General features: G+C 41.6%; 1 protein-coding gene across 4 annotated transcripts in view; it reads left to right on the top strand.

Annotated features, from left to right (window-relative positions):
* Positions 1-21,293, top strand: part of KIAA1328 (KIAA1328 ortholog) — a 689,482-nt gene extending 668,189 nt beyond the window's left edge. For all 4 annotated transcript variants that reach the window (XM_029581051.1, XM_029581069.1, XM_029581077.1 and 1 more), the window contains one exon: positions 14,133-21,293. In XM_029581051.1, coding sequence (XP_029436911.1) covers positions 14,133-14,364 — 232 coding nt within the window. In that variant the 3' untranslated portion in view covers positions 14,365-21,293. The remainder of the gene's footprint in view (positions 1-14,132) is intronic.
* The last annotated feature ends 441 nt before the right edge of the window (positions 21,294-21,734 follow it).

The raw sequence follows: 21,734 nt of genomic DNA, 5'->3' as shown, positions 1-21,734 counted from the left end.
GCCTTCTGAAATCTGAATAGATCCCCCTCCTCTCTCAGATTTGATGGAAGCTTGTTAAATCTTGGCTTTTCCTGTCTACTTTTGAGTGATTTGCTGTGTGGGAAGGAGGAGGCATGGCTTGGCACTATTTAGTCTGATTTATTCATGTCATTTTTTTTTCCTTTTGCCTTATTGTGGTTGCTGTTGTTTTAGTATTTGTGACATTTTATTGTGATGTTCTTTGTTTTATCGATTTAGTGGATTGTTTTGTATGCAGTTATCTTTTTCTTATGTGTTGGTTATTGTTTTAGGGCAGGTTTTATGATATGTCATTTTAATTCATTTATTTTTACTTTGCATTATTTTTGCATTATTGCCTAAAGTTTTATTGTGATTTTTTTTGTGTATTATTCTTGGGTTATTTCAGGTTTTTGCTTGGTTATTGTATCTCACCTTGAATGTGTCAGCATGAAGTAAGAAATATTACTAAATAAACATTTTCCCACATCATCCCTTATATATTGCAGATGATTACTTTTCCAAAGATAGAAAAATTATATAGTCAGTTTCTTTGAAAGCGGACAAAGCCCAGAATAAGAGAGTTTTGTTTAGAATTGTTGGATACTTCAGGTTCCCAAATGTCAGATTGTACTATTGGGCCTTCCAGTTGGCTCTGTAATCATGGGCTAGTCTGCCTTTTGATAAGAAGCTGGATTGGGTTACTGTTGAACAAGAACTTATAAGAACTTTCTCTTTGCTTGATATTATTATCAAGAAACAAATGAAGTGGTGGTATCAAGTACCATCTTACAGTCTTTGTGGTACAATGTGCAATTATTTAAGCTTGTGCCAAAGAAATCATTACAGGGTCCTGGAACAGAGTGACCCTGTTTTCCCCCTTTTGTGTGTGCTGGACCAGGCTGGATGCCTGGTCCACCTTCATTCTCACAGAGCGAACGAGCTCTGAGGGTGGGACCCTGCAGGGCAGAGGAAGGTCTAGAGGGTGTGATTAGTTGTGGGGTATAAGAGAGTAAGCCCAGCTGTTTTCAGGAGGCCCTGCATCTCCAGGAGCAAGGAGCTCCTGACCCTCTCAGAAAGACTGTTTGAAGATATGGAATGTACACTGCCCAGGAGGTAAGACAGTGTTCCGTGTTATGAATAAATGAAGCCACACCTGCATGCCATAGATGCCCAGAGAGAGGAAAGTAGAATTAAATGGCAGAAGCTGGTTGCTGAACAACTGGAGACTGCCACTGAGGTGACCCAATGAGTCGCAGAGCTAAGGCAAGTCTCTAGAGAGATCCATATGGTAGTGAGTGAACTAAAAAAAACTGCCATCCTGCATGAAGTAAAGCCAGACAAGGGTGTAGGGCTCCTGGAAGCTGAAGAAGCACAGCAGCCCATGTAGGTCCTGCAATGAATGTATTACCCAAGAACTCAGGGTTAGGGTTTAAAGGACTGGCCTAAAGAGAGATAGCACCTGCAGAGATCCCTGTGAGAGGTCTCGCAGGGAGCCAGGAATGTAGCAGGGAGGAGCCTGAGAGGGGCGCTGCAGGATGGCCTGAGGTTGGTGCTACAGGATGTCTTGAGGAAGGCCCTGTAGAGTGCCAAAATACTGAAAAGAGCCCTGGAGAGGGCAACTTAGACTGCCCAGAAGGGGACAGTACCAAGTGTCCTACGAGAGGCAGGATCAAAGAGCCAGTTGAAAAAGTCTCAGAGGCCATGGAGTTCCTAGCGAGAGGGAATTGAGAGAAGCCAGATGGAGCTGCTACCATGGAGAGCCCAGAAGGAAGGGCCATGGGCAATCATGCAAAAAGGAGCGCGGACACCCCAGTGAGTGGGGCAGCTGAGGAGCCAATGTGTGAGAGCAACGTGGAGTCAGCGAGAGCTGCGAGTGAGTTGCCAGAGGGGCTGGTTGTGTCTGTGCAGAGGAGACACAAGTCACCACAGAGATGACTGAAAAGTACACACTTCAAGTCCCATAGCCAGTCCAAGGTGTCCCACTAGGGCAAAAGTGGAACCCAGAGCTACAGATGGACTCTGATAAAGGACTGTGGGCATACTGTGGTCGAGGGTCACAGTGGGTGGTACTAAGAATGTTGTCTGGGGTAACTCTAATATGTGGGGTTGAGTCTGATACCTGACCCCAAGCCTAGCTGGTGGGAGGCCGGATGAAGGAGAGTGGGGTGTGTGGTACTTCCCAGGGTCCAAGCTGAGGGAGGGTATGTAACAGAGTGACCCTGTTTTTCCTTTTTCTGAGTTCTGGACCAGACGATGCCTGGTCCACCTTAAATCCCACAGAGGGAGAGAGCTGTGTGGGCGGGACCCTGTGGGGCAGGAGGACTTCTGAAAGGCGGGATCAACTAGGGAGCATAAGAGGTTTAAGCCCAGCTGTGTTCAGGAGGCTCCGGGTCTTCAGGAGCAAGGAGCTCCTGACTCTCTCTGAAAGGCAGTGTGAAGGTATGGAATGTATACTGTCCTGGAGGTAAGACAGTCTATCATGTTATTGTCTGCTGTGACATAAATAAAAGTATAAGTTTGCATTTTAAAAGGCTGGAGTCAGTGTGGCTTTGTGCCTCCAGCCAGGGAAACATCTGTTTCCCTGTGCCTCCAGCCAGGGAAACCACTGTTATAATATGTTATAATTGTTTTTTTTTTTTTTTTTGGTTACCATGTTATAATGTAAAATAGGGCGGACTACGCCCTATTCTCTTGGTTATCTGGAAACCGATGTGATATCTCGATTGAATGTCGGTATATAAAAGAAATAAATAATAATAATAATAATCTCTCAGTCTCCCAAGGCTCCATTATGGCAAAACTTAAAGATGATGATAACTACTAACACAGCGAATCTTCCACACCAATGTCACACTTAATAAATATATCTGGAATGCATGGGCGTATGAGAAATAGGAAGAAAGGGCCACTGACATATCTTGTTGAGCAAACTTAGAATGTCATGATTTGTCTAATTATTGGTCAAAAACCTCCATCCTTCCATAACTCTTTAATGAACATGAAGTTTAATCTTTTTATCTTCTTCTTTTTTGTATTTTAGTAAAATTGAAAGCTTGGCTTCACATTGCAGTTCTCTTCAAGCAATCTTTTTTTCTTAATTCTTTGTGTTAAAAAAGAGAACTTATCTTTGTGTAACAGTTCACTTAGGATATCCAGACATAAACCGCCAAAGTTGGCCAATCGTTTCGCCTACTAGGCTGCTTCAGGGCGGAACAGTTTTGCCTCTAATCCAAATTCATTTCAAGACGGAGGGTCGCTCTCATTCAATGCTCTACAAGTGCAAAGTGAAAGAATTAAGAAATTAAGAAAATTAATAAAGAAAAAAAGATTGCTTGAAGGGAACTGCGATGTGAAGCCATTGCCAAGCTTTCAATTTTACTAAAGTACCAAAAAGAAGACGATAAAAAGATTAAGCTTCATGTTTATGGAAGGATGGAGGTTTTTGCTCGTTGATTATATAAACCATGACATTCTAAGTTTGCTTAACAAGATATGTCAGTGGGTCTGAGGTCTTTTCCTCCTGTCTCTCATATGCACATGCATTCCAGATATATTTGTTAATTCTGATACTGGTATGGAAGATTCGCTGTGTTCGTAAAACTTAAAAGATGATCATCGGTTAAAAAAATGCATTGAAAACAGGCAGAGGAAAAAGGATTTAGATATATTCGGCACTGGTTTATTGATAGAAAACTGATGATTTTCTCTGAATTGCACACAGAATTTATCTCAGGTTGAATAGCATTTTAGAAATATGTGCAGGTACAAAGTAGTTTCAACCAGAAAAAAAGTCAGACCTATCTACTCATTGTCAATAACTGTTGTGAACAAGTTTATAAGACGTTAGGCTTTTATAGTAACACAGTATTGGTAGAAAAAAGAAGAAATGGACCATCCAGTCTGCCCAAAGAGCTTCCCATGGCAGCAACTGTCATTCCATGCGGGTTACCTCCATGCCTTACGTTTAGGAGAGTAATACTTACAAGCAAAACCAAGTAACTGTCAAACCCATAACAAAATGATTACGTGGTGAGCCGCCTTCCTGGTAAATCAGACAATGCTGCTTTAGCGTTCTTTGCTTTTGGACTTGGCCATAGAAGCTTTAGTCTCAATGTCAGCATATCATTACCCCAGACTGTAAAATTCGGGGCCCCGCGTTGGCTGTTTTCGGAATCCAAAAACTTTTTTTTCCCTGCCAGAGTTATGTCAAGAGGATATGGCTCCCTCAGAGTCTGCGAAATAGTATTGGACAAACAGAGAGATTTGGGGGAGGGGTATAGAGGAAATATTTAATTCTACACAGTAGTTAGAAACCTTACATTTGTGGAAGAGCTATGTTAGAGATGGTGTCAGATAAGCCTTGTGAATCATTTTAAAATATATGAATCTAGAGTCCACTATCTAGGATTTGTAAATTTGGCAAGGTGATGACAAATAAGTGCTAGAGGACGTATCAGGTGGAAGTTAGTGGTACAGACACTTGCTGTATACTGCCTACTGAGCAATAAGAATTTGCACATATTGTGCTCTAGCTGGCAAGGCTTGGATGGAAGTCTGATGAGATGCAAACGGGATTATTCTGAGTTCTGGGTGGAGAAAATGTATAGTTAAAAAAAAAAAAAAAAAAACAACCTGTCCATAAATGATTCTAATTTGGATTTTTATAGAGCATTTTCTAAGCTAAAAAGGATGTCAGCATTCTTTAACAAACATATACCATAATAAAAATGGAAGCAACCACCTCTGGGACGGATTTCATGGAGTGGTGAAAGTCTCCAGTGTTCCATGTGGCACTGGAACGAGGTATGAACTGTAGTGTTCCTGATTGCATAGCCCTCGGCTCTTCATGCCTCCTCTTTTCAGGTGGCGCCAAACGGCCCTTGTATATCTGGTGCTTCCTTCCCCAAATAACTAATGGAGCAGCTCTCATTCGCTGCCCATATTACAGTTAGAGGTATTTTGTCCGGCAAACATTTGCAGACTTCTAACAACGTGTAGGAGAAGGAAGTCTTAAGAGAGAATGGAGTAGAGATGTGATGCAGAAATCAGCCTACTAATCTAAAAGCATTTCTTGCCACCAGTTTGACTCCTGGTCGTTTTCCTGCCCTCCTGTTGATGCTCTGTGGAAGGCTTTAATTGGCTCTGCATTGTCACCTAAAATGCAGACAGCTTGTCAGATTACTAACCTCTGTCTGAGGTCTTATCTCCAGGGTACTATTTATTTTGAAATACAGGTAGAGCACCTTACAGGGATTCGAGATACAGGTTTTCTTTACATAGAACACATTTTCAGGGACTGAAAATAAAGACCTGTACAGCCTTAACTAACACTGCTTTCTCGTCTTTTAGTGGCATTGTGTGTTACATGAAAGAAATAACTGCATAGGGGAGTCCTGGCTGACATTTACCAATGATATTTCCTTTCCTCTGAAAGTGGTGACACACTTAGCACATTAATATTCAAATACAATATGTTCTTTATTTTTATTTCCACCTTTCCACACTTCGAAGCAGATTTCATTCAGGTACTATAGGTATTTCCCTGTCGCAGTGTTTCCCAAAACCCTCTCCTGGAGGCACACCTAGCCAGTCAGGTTTTCAGGATTGCTTCAAGGAATATTTATGAAATAGATTTGCATACCCTGGGTCTCCAATGTACGCGAACCTAGCGCATGCATATTCATTATGGTTATCCTGAAAACCTGATTGGTTAGATATGCCTCTAGGAGAGGGCTGGGAAACACTGCCCTATCCTCAGTGGGCTTATCATCTAAATTTTGTACCTGAGGTAATATAGGGTAAAGAGATATAAGAACATGCCACACTGGGTTACACCAAGGGTCCATCAAGCTCAGCATCCAGTTTCCAACAGTGGCCAATCCAGGCTACAAGTACCTGGCAATTACCCAAACACTAAGTATATCCCATGCTACTGATGCTAGTAATAGCAGTGGCTATTCTCTAAGTCAACTTGATTAATAGAAGGTAATGGACTTCTCCTCTAAGAACTTATCCAAACCTTTTTTAAACCCAGATACACTAACTGCACTAACCACATCCCCTGGCAACAAATTCCAGAATTTAATTGTGCATGGAGTGAAAAAGAACTTTCTTCGATTATTTTTAAATGTGCTACGTGCTAACTTCATGGAGTGCCAAAAGAGTAAATAACTGATTCGCATTTACCCGTTCTAAACACCTCTATCATATCCCCCCCCCCCAGCCATCTCTTCTCCAAGCTGGACGGGCTGGGTGGGAAAAACCACCGAAAGAAAAGGCTGATGGGAGGACTGATCCTGGCTTAAATTGTGCTCACCAGCCCTCCCACCAGCCTTTGTACCCCTCCCATCCACTGTTGTGGCCTTCTCCCCCTAATCTAGGATGGAGGTCGGCTCCTCAGTTTTGAAAGTTGCTCTCCAGAGCAGGCCATTTCCGCAGTATTTTTGGGGACTTGCTCATTTGCGGTACTGCAAAGCTTGGGTTCAAGTTCTGAGCCCAGCCCAGGTCATCTGGGGACAGGGTATACCAATACTTCATAGCAATACGTACTAGCCAGACTTAGTGACAAATCTTCAGAGGGACAGCTGTGTTAGTCTGGTGTAGCAACTGACGAAGTGAACTCTGTCCTCCAAAGCTCATGCTTTAATAAGTTGGTTGGCCAGGCTTAGGGTGCACATGTAGCCATGGTCTGTCACCCTTGACCCAAGGATTGTTGCTATGATGGAGGGGATAAATAGGAAGGGGATTAAAAATGGAGTGGGAATGATAATGCCTCTACAACAACAAAGGTTCAGGATTCTCTCATACATAAATCTTGCCTACTAGAAAGAAATGATACTGACAAAATGGTTGGACTCTGACAGCCCTACCGTGAATATGTGGAAATTGCAGATGATAGAGTGTTTGATGTTAGAACACGTTCTATTGACCCCCTTGGTACCTAGGACTAAGAAAAAATGTCAAGTAATTTGGCAACCGTTTTTTACAGTACTCTCGAAAGAAGAGAGACGTGCCCTGTGAATTTAAGAATTTAACATTCCCTTACACTATTTGATAATCTCTGATTATGGATACTCTATGAATACCCTGCTCTTGTCCATCTTTGAAGATCTGTGTATTACCTGCTAACCCTTTGTTTAGTTATTTATTTGCTTTACGTTTCTGATCAGTGATGTACCATCTTGTACGATGCTCCATCTGCTGTACAATTATGGGGATTCAAAGGGTGGGAGGGGGAAGAATTGTAAAAATGCTTGCCTTTATAGTCTCATCTTGATTGTTATGATATGTAAAAGCCAATAAATATACTTGAAAAACCAATGGCATGGGAGAGGAGCAAAGACATGGACAGAATTCAAGAAAGTGTGGAATAACCACAGAGGACCCCTAGCTGCAAGGAAGTGAGATCGGTGGCGCTGTAACAGGAATCAGACTGAGCTGAGTAGGATGGGTCTTATGGTCTTTATCTTCCATCATATTCACTGGTTTATATATGTATTATTTACTCCATGATTCGGAGGTGAAAATTGGACTGGTATCAAAAACAATTTATGATGGCCGTTTAGCTGGGACTGTAATAGTGGGGATAACTCAGACGGCCACACTTTTATATATTTCACTTATTTTGCCTCAGGAATAAAATACAAGTCTGAAAAATAATCTATAAAGAAGACAAATGTTTTTATTTCATTTTCAGCATGTTTTGAGTCCTGCTTCCTTTTCCGTGAAGGGCAGCAGTTAGGACTGCAAACCATGCTGCAGTAACGTTGATGGAGCTTCTGCTTCTGCTTACTTTCTTACAGAAAAGTTTTACTTTGAGTAACACCATTGTGTGTCGAGTGAGCAGTTTCTGGATTTTTGTTTGCTTTTCTCTACCTTTAGTATCCTGGCACTCCCTCCAAGCTATGCTCTCTTATACCTATTGCTTTCCCCACCCTCCTGACATGCATCTGCTCTTACCCTGCCATTGCTTTAAAGATAACCTAGAGCTTGATTTTTCTTCCTTTGCTTCCCAGTCTCTGACATTTTAAGTTCTCTGTAGTTTAATTTAGGGCTTATGATTCAGAATGATTACTCCATTTTGTGTTTTTGCACTGGTTTTATATTGTGATATTCTTAAGCACTTTAGCCCTAATATTGATATTTTGAAAAAATTAGTGAAGAATTTAAAGTTTAATTGATATAGTCTGTGTGTATGTATGTGCAGAAAAATGTTAAATTCATTAGTAAATATTGAGGCTTAAAGATACCAGGAACCAAACATTTTTTCTTAAAATATCCCATATGACCCAAAATATCCTATATGACCCTGATGCAGGCTTTGAAGAAGGAAACCGAACCATGGCTGTGGGAACGAGTGGTGAGTCCCATAGGTCTGGAAAATATAAACTCCAGCCTTTCTTAAACCACTTATCTTTATTATAGCTTCATAATCACACAACAGTAGACTGTCTTCACTTCAGAATACTGTACTAATTGCTCACAGTTCAGCTTAATCTCAGCTCAGTGTTTGGACATTAATATTCTACAGGAGCTGACTTCCTCCTGGAGACTCGGGCCTGGTCTGATTATCCCCCCCTGGATCCCAGCTTTTATTCCCCAGTCTCTGGTTACACCCTCTGAGCTCCACCTATCCCACAGGATCCCACACATAGAGCATACTCTTCTTAGAGGATTTAAAGTGGACCAGGCATCTAGCCTAGTCCTGCACAGATAAATAGGGGAATACTAGGGGCACTATCTCACCCTTCCCCTCAGCTTGGATCCTATCCAAAAGAGTCCAAGACATCCCATTCCCCTTCATATCAACAAAGAGAATTCAGAAATTCCAACAACGCAACATAGCTATCTTGGGAAGACCCACACACTCGCTCACGAGCATGGCTGAATCAATAATTATTAATTTATCTGCTAATCCTTTGACACAAATCCAAGAAGAGGCACTGAATTTTGAACTATTGTTTGTGCCCACCAATTTATATGATCAGTTTCAGTGTTGTTTGGCTTTTTTTTTTTTTTTTTTTTAGATTTATTAGTTTGTTACATCTTAAATTATGTTTTTCATCACGTACAGAAGGGATGGAATCTCGATCTACTGTTGTTCCTAAGTCTAGATGGATCCCCCCGACTCCACTAGCTGCCAGCTTTTCTACTTTTCGAGATTTGGATTGAAGGATCTTTCAGAAATAGATGACCTTTCCATTAAAATATATTATAATTTAAAAAGAGACTATCTGGCTGCTCTTAAAGACCTAACTTCAAATTCACAGATAGTAAAACCCGCCAATAAAGGTGGAGGTATAGTGATTCAGGGTTGAACTAAATATTGTTTGGAATTATCTAGGCAATTGTCAGAACAACAGTTCTATACTCAGAGCAAGATCCCACAAAGGAAATGCAAGAACAGATTGAATATCTATTGAAGCCGGATATTTCACCAATTTTAACTGTGCAAGAGTGCCAATTTCTTCGAGTATTGTCCAAGTGGACCCCTGTTATGTATGGGGTGCCAAAATTTCATAAACCTTTGGACAATCCTCTGGTAAGGCCATTTGTCGTCAGTAACGGCTCTTTATTTGAACCATTATCCATCTTTCTGGACAAAGTTTTGAGACCACATGTGTTAAAAAGGAGATTATATGTACAGGATACCATGGATGTGTTGAATAAAATAAGTGATTTGCCACCATTAACCTCTAAGTGTTTGGTAACAATAGATGTAATTTTATTATACACAAATGTATCTCACGAATCAGCAATGAGAGTTGTTACTGATATTTTTACTAAATCAGAAGAGCAATCATGAATTCCAATTCATTTTTTGTTGGATGTAGCCAAATTAGTAATTCAAAATAACTTTTTTACTTTTGATGGGGAATTTTTTATTCAAAAGCATGGAATAGTTATGGGGTCTTCGGTGGTGCCATCGGTGGCTAATTTAGTTATGTTTGAATTTGAAGAAACTTACATCTATACTTCACCCTATTTTTCAAATTGTGGGTAGAATATATTGAAGACTTATTCTTTATTTGGGGCTCGAATGTAGAGGAATTAAAAGCCTTTCATGAATGGATGAATTTGGCTGATCGATATCTAAAATTTACAGTGTCATATAATTCACAACATATCTCCAGAACTTTGGAAAGACTGTCAACTACGGAGTACAGATAGAAATAACTACCTAAAATTTCAGTCATTTCATCCTACCCCTTTTAAGCAGGGTTTAACATTGGGTCAATTCGTTCAGCTAAAGCAAATATGTTCATTCATGGAGGAATTCAAGCGGCAAACATGGACATTAACTCTAAGATTTGCCCCCCGCGGTTATCCCCAGTCGATAAGTGGCATGGAATGGCTGCCCTATGAGGAAAGGGTAAGGAAGTTGGGGCTGTTCAGTTTGGAGAAGAGATGACTGAGGGGGGATATGATAGAGGTTAACAAAATCATGAAAGACTTGAACAAGTTAATGTAAATCAGTTATTTACTCTCTCAGATAATAGAGGACTGGGGGTACTCCATGAAGTTAGCAAGTAGCTCATTTAAAACAAATCAAAGAAAATTATTTTCCACTCAGTGCATAGTTAAGATCTAGACTTCATTGCCAGAGGATGTGGTTACTATAACTGGGTTTAAAAAAAAAAGTTCCTTAAGGAAAAATTCATAAACTGCTATTAGGGGTAGATTTTAAAAAAGCGCGCCTTCGCGTACTTTTGTTGGCGCATCAGGCGCAAACAAAAGTACGCTGGATTTTAGTAGATACGCGCGTAGCCGCTAAAATCCTGGATCGGCGCGCGCAAGGCTGCCGATTTCGTGTAGCCGGCGTGCGCCGAGCCGCGCAGCCTGCCGCCGTTCCCTCGGAGGGAACTCGCTTTCGCCTTCCCCTCACCTTCCCCTCCCTTCCTCTATCTAACCCACCCCCCCCCGGCCCTATCTAAACCCCCCCCCCCCCCACCTTTGTCGGGGGATTTACGCCTCCCGGAGGGAGAAGTAAATCCCCGCGCGCCAGCGGGCCGCTAGCGCGCCGAGAAGCGACCTGAGGGCGGTTCCGGAGGGCATGACCACGCCCCCGGGCCCGCCCCCGAAACGCCGCGTCCCGCCCCCGAAACGCCGCACCGCTCGGCCCCGCCCCTGACACGCCCCCCTCGAAAAACCCCGGGACTTACGCGAGTCCCAGGGCTCTGCGCGCGCCGGTAGGCCTATGGAACATAGACACACCGGTGCGCAAGGCCCTGCTCGCGTAAATCCGCCCGGATTTACGCGAGCAGGGCTTTTAAAATCCGCCCCTTAATTAATAAGCAATAGTATTTTGGGTACTTGCCAGATACTTGTGACTTGGATTGGCCACTGTTGGAGACAGGATACTGGGCTTGATGGATCCTTGGTCTGACCCACTATGGCATATCTTATGTTCTTTTGTTCTTATGATAATAAAGTCAGCTTATCTAAGAGCTTTATATTCAAATTGCTGTTCTTTATTTCAATACCATGATAAATCTGAGCCCCCACAATTCACGTATATCCTGCCACATTCAAATAAATCTGCTTTGGTGGCTTCAAGTATAAGATGACATTGGGTGCTTATGGCTTTACACCCCATTTTTTTCAGAAGTCCCCTTAATACAGAAGGGAAAGAAATATAAAAAATGTGGTCATTCGGGCTGATTACCTAGCCATATAAATGGAGACCAACAAGAAGAATATATTGGCCATGCTATTTGTAACAACTGTGACGTCTGCATGAATTGGTGGGTGAAATATGGGAAGATCCACGATGGAAGGTGATTTTCAGACGTACCCATTTCACAGATTGTAATACCAAATGATATATATCTGATTTAGTGATTTAGTTGCCTGTTATTGTACATTGGTAGGACTTCACATTCTTTGAAGGTACAAGTGAGAGAATATTGTAGTCTCCTTCATCTAAAAAAAAAAAAGCCCTAATTGTAAAACATTGCCTTCAATTCACTCATCGTTTTGAGAACTTGCACTGGACGGATATTGATTCTGTAGTAGGTGCAAGGAGACGGGGTGATATTGTTTCTCTTCTGAACTTTAAAGAATAACAGTGGATTTTTAAGTTAAATATGATTTCCCCATTGGGAATGAGTGAGGCCATTGACTGGTATTCTCTGATTTGATTCTATCCCCTGGATTGGTTCAAAAAAAAGGGGAAGGTTTTTGATTGGTTTCTTTCTGAGATATCCTGTTTTTGATTGTTCCTTTTTGTAATAAAACATTAAAGAGTACTGTTTTATACTGCAGACGCCATTTTGTTTACAAGAAGAAAGGAAGCAGAACTTGCGATGCTGGTATTTTAGCTAACCATATGAACGTAAAAAACTGGAACTATAATGGTTATTTATATTACATGTTTTTGTTTCATCTTTATGAAGAAATATTTGATGCCCCTGAGGAAGAACCGAAACGCATAGGGGTAGATTTTTAAAGAAGCGCATGCAGGGTATATTTGTGCGCGCACAAATGTACACCCGATTTTATAATATGCGCGTACTGCCACGCGCATGTTATAAAATCCAGGGTCGGCGCGCGCAAGGGGGTGCACAATTGTGCACCTTGCACGCGCCGAGCCCTAGGGGGAGCCCCGATGGCTTTCCCCGCTCCCCCCCACCTTTCCCTCCCTTCTCCTATCTAACCTACCCCCCAGCCCTACCTAAATCCCCCCCACCTTTGTTTCAGGAGTTACGCCTGCCTCTGGCAGTCATAACTTGCGCGCACCGTCCCCCGGCATGGCTTCTGTGCCGGAGGCCTCAGTCCTCAGTCCCATCCCTAGACTGCCCCCGGACCGGCACCCTGCCCACAACCCCGCCCCCTTCCCGCCCCTTTTTCAAAGCCCCGGGACATACACGCGTCCCGGGGCTTGCGCGCGCTGACGAGCCTATGCAAAATAGGTTCAGCGCGTGCAGGAGGGTTTTTAAAGGGTTACGCGCATATCCCTTTGAAAATCTACCCCATAGTGTGTGGAGTGTTTTGTATGGTGTAACATCTACAGTTCTTGTTAGAAAGAAAAAAGTAGATGAACTATGTTGGTGTTTTTTTAAAGATAAGTGACTGCTTCTCTAAAGATTTGATATATAATAGTAATAGAAAAATAAAATAGTAAAAAAATGTGTCATATATATATATATATAACTCCTCGTTTGGTGCAGTGGACATTCTTGAGACCTATTATTATGAAAAATAGAGGACAGTAGTTATGGTGGATGGTTCAGCCTTTTTGGGCGAAACTTTAGCGAATTGAAATATTGATATTGGTCTCTTTATAGGCTCTTTTACCCTTGCACCCTTGCACCCTTTGCACCCTTGCACCCTTGCACCCTTGCACCCTTTGAGTGGTACTGTTTTCACCTGGGTATTTTTTTTTTTTTTAATGTGATTGATTTTCTTAATCGATATGAGCATCTTATGCCAAAATGATGTGGACAACTGTAGCAACCTTGCCATTTACGGGTGAGGTGAACCTACCAGCTCCGGCTCGTGTGGTGGCATTTACCTTTTTTCTCCAGGGGAGCTTCAAACATTGAAGACAGCTAGGGACTGCATTGTACAAATCAACTCCTCTTGTTGTACCTTTCATCGATTCAAATGATAGAAATTCTTCATTGATTTCAAATTTGCAATTAATTCATATGACTGTGTATCTAACACCACCCCTCAGACCACCCTGAGTTGAATGTGTCCATCAACAATGCTAGATATATAGAGAGTTCTCTTCTCCCTATTACAGTGCACACGCTCTCGCTGTCTCTCTCTCTCTAGTTAGTTTTGCATTAATCTACCATGTTCCATGGTAGAAGACCCCAATTTGCATTAACTCCTCCCACTTGCAAAACAAATTTAAAATTTGCATGCTAACTTGCATTGTGATATTTATCGCATGCGTTAGACCCATTTAACGTGCATCCGGGCCCTAGCGCATTTTGATGAATGACCAGGTTAGATTACAAGTGGAGTTTGGTGTTGCAATTATTTGATCCATTTCTAGTTTAATTGTTAGAAAGTGTGTGGGGAGAGGGGGAGGAAATATCACCAAAGAGTGTTTTTTTTAAAGCATAGTTTGTACCTTCTTAATGTCTAATGGAACTGTTGTTTATATTTCCACCAAAATGCAGGTATGAATCCTCTTTCCTGGAGCAGGTGGAAGCAAGGACACCCATCTCTGCCCTCAAACATCTGTCTTACTGCAGGGACCCATCTGACTGGAGCAACAGAACCCGTACACAGCAAAGTGGGAACCATCGACCGCCTGCAAGGCAGCCCATTGCATCTGATTCCAGAAAACCCGAACCTGACGACGAGTTAGAAGAGGACCGGATACTGGGAGAGATTTTCTTTATTTGCTAATGAACCTTCCGCAGCACTCTTGTTGGATTATAGGATCTGATTTCTGCATTTCTGCAGTGGGGTTTGTTAAAATATTGCAAGGATCATTTTATTTAACTTATTGAATTGAAAACTAAATCGATTTTTACTTGCCCGGTAACTTCCTATCTCATGTAATATGTGGAAATCACATTACAGATAAGAGATTTTTTTTTTGGGGGGGGGGCATCTTTATCCAACAATCTCTTACATGTTTTCTTGGGTTCAGGGAGAGCTCTTGTATGCCAAGTAATTTCTTTAAAATTAAAAGCATCATTAATAAGCCTGAAAAGCAGACTGGATTGGTAGTATAGATGGCACTGTTTGTTATTGACCTAGCAGCAGAGCAGATTGTGACAGACCAGAAAATTGGCAATATAATTGGTGTTTCCCCAAGCAAAATGGCATTTTAACAGCCCATATATGATCATATGTGCATATATCTTAATGTGTTCTCAGCAGAGCTGTTGGCTTCCATTTCGCTATTCTGTCCATTTAGCTTTTGCCCATGCAACTCTACATGGCTGCTCAATTCCAGTACTTGCTGGTTGCAGATGAGCTATAATTTTTGGACAATTAACCCAACTCCCAATGAAAGTGACCTTTTTGTCCTAATGGGGGGGGATTTTCTTGTATTGAATTCTATTGTAGCAGGTATCTTGGCAATGGCAGACAGGGTATATCTGCAGAAAAACAGCAATAGATTTCTACATTGGTATGATTGGTATTGTAGCAAGTATTGCATCAAGTTCCAGTTCAAGCCCATAGACAACAAATGTTCTGAAAATGCTGTTTTCTAATTGTTTTTACACTTTATTCATGTTACCATTTTTTTCCCTTAGTCTTGATTTTTCGCCTAGTAACTTTCTACCGTGATAATTTGGAGACCTTGCTGGCAAGGCAGACTAGATCTGAAGCCATGCACAAGGTCAAATTATCAATCTTGCCTTAGTGAGCAAGAACAATTCTTACTCAAATGAGGCCAAATGCACCTGTTCATGGTCTTCTAAATGCCCCACCTGTTTGTAACCTTATCTAAGTTTAAGCCAGTGGTAGACAGCCTATGGTTATTTTATACGATAGAATTCATTTTAAAATGTCACTAGAATTAAAAAATCACAGAAGCAAATAAAGCAAATATTTCCATTTTGTTTTGAAAAAAAAAGATAACTATTAAATATACTGTAGCTGGCTCTTTAAAGCTATTCTAGCTAGGTTACAGAAATGATTAATTTGCCTGTTTCTCTGCTCCAAAGTTCTTCTTTTGGTCTTATTTCTAGGGCTGTTTTTTGTTTTTTTTTATCCAGCATATATTTCCAATTCATTCTGCTACACCAGTCCAGTCAATTCAAGTGGGTTATGTCTCCTTACTAGCAGATGGAGGCAGAGAACCCAATTTTCCTTGGTGATATAATCGCCACTACTTAGAGGTGGCACAGAATAGGAACAACACAGCAGCAGATGGTGGGACATACTAGTGGTTCAGCAGGATTTTCACTAGGCCTACCCACCCATTTTTCTTAATAGCAGCAGTGGATAAGGACCAGGTATGCCCAGTGTAGCAAGCCCATGTTTAGAGCTCCCAGTCCCAGAGGGGTTTGATTTAGCAAAAGAGGGAAAGTTGTTGTTACAGTTATTGCTGGTTTTGTTTTTTCTTCTTTTAAATAAAGAGATTTAAAAAATTAAAGAAATGGAGTTGTCATGTACTAAACTTCTCCATTTGCCTTCCCTCTTCCTGCTCTCTCCCCCTCCCCCCTCAATCTGCTGAAACTCAGGCTTTGAAGGCCTATTATAACTGGAAAAAATAAAACGTGATTTTGGGGAGATTGTTTTTGAGCCGGCTGTGATTTATCCATCACATACTGTTTATGTGAGTTGGAGGGGAAGGGTTAGTCTGCAGGAACAAAGCGGAGCGTGGTCCCAAATGAGAGCCTGCACCTGCAGGCATGCTGGCATGTGCTTCCAAAATGGGGAGCTTCCCCAGGAATCTTCTCAGGCCTTTTGTTGCTGTCAGCTGCCACTGTGGGAGTAGTGGGGAAGGACCTTTTTATCCGCAGTGCAGTCAAGAGCGTAAGCTGGAGTAGATCTCAGAATTGCTGGTTTTGGCAGATTCAGCCACCATTTTGGATTCTTTCTCAGCGAGTCTCTCAGCCTCCCAGCTCCATAAGGATAATTCAGCAGGGTTTGTTTTTCATGGGGTTCCCCTTTGTGTTGGCCCCCTTGAGAGTTAAAAGCCTATCTGCCTCTCCCTCATTCTCCAGGTGATTTTCCTGAGATTTCTGCACCAGTTCAGAAGCCTGGTGGGAAGGGTCTACTGTAAATCTAGTGCCTCACTCTAGGCCTCAGCTGGAGAAGTAAGTGCCCTGTAAACTTAAAAAAAAAAAGAAAGAAAAGAGAAAATAGTTCTTCAGAGTCTCACTTCTCCTCTACTGAGGAGACGCTCTTGAGAAAGCTAGGTATGCTTCCTAAAAGGAGGAAAAGAATGACCCGTCTGTTTGCCTTTTCCATAGGGATGAGATTGGGGCACTATTCGATCAGGTTGTTTCATCAGTGTGAATTGCTGTTCCCAAAGTTGAGGGGACTCATGACTGGGACTCCATTATTAAATCCTCTAAGGTCTTTCCTCTTCTCTCGGTAGAGAAGGTACTTTCTGAAGGGGATTCCTTGAGAGTAGCCTCAAAGGAATAAAAAAACGTTATTAAATTATATCCCCTCTCCCAAAAATCAATCCAGTATTTATTTCATTTGCCTCGAGCAGTTACTCTGGTCTCAACAGTTACTAGTAAAGCCACTTCCCAGTAAATGGTGGTACTTTGTAATAGGCCTTCAAGATAGGAAGCTGGAGCTACTGTTAAAGCACACATTTACTTTCCTGGCCCTTCTGTTCAAATTTCTGTTCAAAGCAGTTTGGTAGTATGGGTGCTCCTGCCATAGATTCAGCAGCTTCCAGAAAGTAAAGAACTGAGAAAAGGAATCAGCTGCCTCATTAGCTGCAGTCCCTTGCAATCTCCTCGGAATTTATTTTATTTTTGTGGCTTCATCCATAGTGGCTGGACAACTTCTCTATCTCCATGACTGGGCAATAAACTTATTGTGTAAGTCTTGAAGGAGCAAGCTTCCCTTTTAGGGAAAACTATTATTTGGAGGAGATTTGGAGCAACTAGTTAAGAGTCTGGGACAGCCACAGAAGCTCTCTGAAGACAGAGGTTTGTCCTTTTATAGAATCAACTGGTGGTATGTTCAAGTTTGGGACTCCAGACATTATTGCTCTGGAAAGCAGTCATTTTCTTATTCCTTCAAGTCCAAGGGGAAGTAACAGCCCTTTTGAGGGCCCAGAATCCAAAGCCTGACTCGGCTAGCTTTTCACAATGAAGCACAGCAGGTTCACTCCTTCCAGAAAGCATGACATCCAATTCCTATATGCTCTGGAGTTTGCTGCATCAATTCCCAACACGTTCCTAGTATCTCCATGTGTCTCAGCCACCAGAGGTTGACATTTCAGGATTCTCTCTCAAGACTCCAGCTATTGTAGGCTGAGTCTCTGGTTCCTTGCATAGGCCAGGGTTGTAGTCATTCCATTTATTTTGTAGTTCTAAAGTGGGAGAGAACTTTGAGACCTACTGGCCTCTTCTTGATCCAAAGGGAATATTCAGCAGTCTCTGGATTTCTCACTTCAGGATGGAATCTTTTCGTTCGTTCTAGTGGTAGTGCAGGAATGCAAGTTCATTTCATCCCTGGTCTTTTTGACAACTTATTTTCACTTTCCCATTAGGACAGAAGAATAAAGATATCTTAGTTTCTGCTGGATTATTTTCAGTTCAGAGTGCTTCTCTTTTGCTCTGTCATAGTTCCACAAATTTTATCTAGAGTGATGGTAGTTTGTTGCAGCTTTTCTAAGGAGAAAGGGCATTATGATCCTTCCTTATTTAGATGTTTGGCTGATCAGGTCCAAGACTTATCATGAAGGCCTTCAAGAGTCCAACACAGCACTCCAAGTTTTTAGAAGGTCTGGGCTCGGTAGACAATTTTGCCTAGAACAAACGTCTTCCTACTCAGTCCTTGGAATACCAGTGAGTTTGGTTCTATTCCAAGATAGTTCAGATTTTCCTTATGTTCTCTAAGTTCAGAGGTTCACTGCCCTGGGAGACCTATAAGCTTGGGATTATCTCAGTTACTGGGTTTTCATGGCAGCCACTTACTGTCTAGTTCCTTGGCTCAAGTCTCACATGAGACCATTCCAATCCTCCCTTCTGTCTTGGTAGCTGCTCCATTCTCAGGATTTTGAATTTTGCCTCCCCTTGGCTGTGTTGGTGAGTGGTTTCATTTTGGTGGATGATCCCTCAGAACCTGTTGAAGATTTTGTGCCAAATACTTTCCTCATGGATACTAATCATGATAGTTGTGAGTCTGTTGGGTTGAGGAGCACATTGATTGGTTCAAGTAGCTTAGGGGCTCTGATCTTAAGAAAAGGCTGCTTGATCCATCACCAGTTTAGAAACCGGGCAGTATGATTAGCTTTTAGTCATTTTTTCCCTTCTTATGGGGGAAGGCAGTCATAGTGCTCTTCAGCAATGCAGTGCTAGTAGAATGTGTCAGCAGATGAGGAGATACCCAAAGTCTAAGGGTGTCAGAAGAGTCAAATCTCCTCTTCCCTTGGGTGGAGAAAATCTCCAGCTCTTGACAGTGGCCCATATTGCTGGTTAAGATAATGTTCAGGCCAATTTCCTGAAGAGCTGTCCAGGTGAATAGGCACTCAGCCAAGATCTTTCAGCAGGTAGTGCTACAGTGGGGCAAGCCTCACACAGATCTGATGGCATCTTGCACGATTGCTCAAATATGTCTTAGGACGCCCTTGGCCAAGAAGGGGGTTGCTATAGTATTTTTCCCTGGCTGCTAATAGGAAAAACCACACAAGAGTTGGAACTCTTGTGTGGTTTTAATGGTGCCAGATTAGCCGAGGAGACCATAATATATGGATTGGATGAGAATGTAGATTGACCTCCTCTTTCATATTCCGCAGGCCTGAAGACACTTGGTGCAGGATCCATGGAAGATCCTTCTCCATTTTATCTTGCAGCTTGTTTCTTCAACAGTTATGCTTTTGAGGAAGAGAGGTTACTCATCATCAGTAGTCTCTATTCTATTGAAAGCCTATGACCTCAACATCTCTGGCTTATGTTCAGGTTTGATGCTCTTTCAGGCTTGCTGCAGGGAATGGTCAGTTTCTCCTTGGCAGTCAGATATCCTTGGTATTTTAGCCTTTCTTCATTTAGTCTTGATGGACTTGGCTAGCCTTGGACTCTGTGTAAGTCCAGGTGTCGAAAATCTATTTTATAGATTTCCGTAGTTAATTTTTATACCCCTGCATTAAACTAAAAAAAATGACAGTCATTGCCTAAGGTTGCTGCAGTTAGAAGTTCTTCTTTATTTAATCATGTACAATCAGAAAAATACACAGAGAAAAATCTAATGCAGTTCTGTTAAAAAAAACCAAAAAAACCAGGAATATGTCAATTATTCATACTCTGTTTTATGCAAAGCTAATTAATCTCCATAATAGACATAATAATCATGTTCAGCCTATCACTTTTATCATATAAGCCTAATCACAATACATGAATAATTGTATTGCATTTCTCTGTTTTCTACCAATCATTCAATTGTTGTAGTTCCTCTTTAATATCTAAAACATTATCTTACTACCTCCTACCAATAATCTGCAATGCCTAGCAATTTAAAGTTCAGCAGAAAGCAACTTTATCAAGATGTAAACAACTTTATCATAAGACACTCATGAGATTATGTTTCAGAACTCTTACTTCATATTCTTTCATTATCTTTTCACCTTTCCCTAGAACATTGTTGTCTACATTAATTTCATTTCTCCTTCAAGTTATCTGCTTCTGTAAGATGCTGTTTTAAACAATATTTCATACATTGCCCTATGAACTACCACACTGTCTGCAACATTAGCCTGTTATATCATCTGAAATACCTTGGCCTTAAACCTGTTCGGTCCTTCTAATCACCATACAGGAGTAAGCTCCGTGGAATTAGGGTTGTTTCCTATTCAAATGTATCTCGCTTTCTTCACGGAGTAAAGAGGCTGCGACTTCCATTTAGGATAACAGTCCCTCAGTGGGTCCTCATTTTGGTCATGAAAACATTAGTGACCTTTGTTTTTCAGCCTTTGAACGTGCTTCGCTTAAAGATATTTCCTTAAAGGTGTTTTGTCCTGATGGCAATTTGTTTGGCTTGGCATGTTTCCGAGTTTCAGGCCCTTCCTTGTAGGAATTCATGTTTGGTTTTTGCAGCGGATTTGTAACATGCCTTCCTTTCTTCTCTATTTCTTTGCCAGCTTTCTTTAGAAACAAGTATCGGAGCAATAATAAATCTTTAGAATTTTGAATATCTGTTAGGTGCTTATTAGGTATTTGGACAACAGAAAGGCTGTTTGTTTGGTTTGGAAGCCCACGTAAGGGGAGGTGACCTCCAAAGCTGCACTATCAAGCTGGATCATGGAGCCAATACCTTCAGCATATTTGCTCAAAGGCCATCCGAGATTATTCATGCTCATTCTGCTAGAGCTCAGTCTTTTTCCTGGGTGGAAGCAATTGCTATTGCACCAGTGGGTATTGCTAAGGCAGCTACTTGGTAGTCCTTGCATTCTTTTGCTAAGCATTACAGATATTGTTTGCCAAGCAGAATGCAGCTTTTGGGGCTTTGGTATTTCCCACTTGTTTTGGTATTTTCCACTTGTCTCAATTGGTCTGGTGTCGCAGGATGAAGGAGAAACCAAAATGATAAAGGGGATGGAACAGCTCCCCTTTGAGGAAAGGCTGAAGAGGTTAGGGCTGATCAGCTTGGAGAAGAGACGACTGAGGGGGGATATGATAGAGGTCTTTAAGATTATGAGAGGTCTTGAACAAGTAGATGTGACTCGGTTATTTACACTTTCGAATAATAGAAGGACTAGGGGGCATTCCATGAAGTTAGCAAGTAGCACATTTAAGACTAATCGGAGAAAATTATTTTTCACTCAACGCACAATAAAGCTCTGGAATTTGTTGCCAGAGGATGTGGTTAGTGCAGTTAGTGTAGCTGGGTTCAAAAAAGGTTTGGATAAGTTCTTGGAGGAGAAGTCCATTAACGGCTATTAATCAATTTTACTTAGGGAATAGCCACTGCTATTAATTGCATCAGTAGCATGGGATCTTCTTAGTGTTTGGGTAATTGCCAGGTTCTTGTGGCCTGGTTTGGCCTCTGTTGGAAACAGGATTCTGGGCTTGATGGACCCTTGGTCTGACCCAGCATGGCAATTTCTTATGTTCTTAAATGTTTCCCTGTTAATT

The sequence above is a fragment of the Rhinatrema bivittatum genome, chromosome 1 (assembly GCF_901001135.1).
Source record: "Rhinatrema bivittatum chromosome 1, aRhiBiv1.1, whole genome shotgun sequence".
NCBI classification, from domain to species: domain Eukaryota; kingdom Metazoa; phylum Chordata; class Amphibia; order Gymnophiona; family Rhinatrematidae; genus Rhinatrema; species Rhinatrema bivittatum.
Note: the sequence above shows the minus strand (reverse complement) of the source record. Positions and strands in the feature narration are given on the sequence as shown.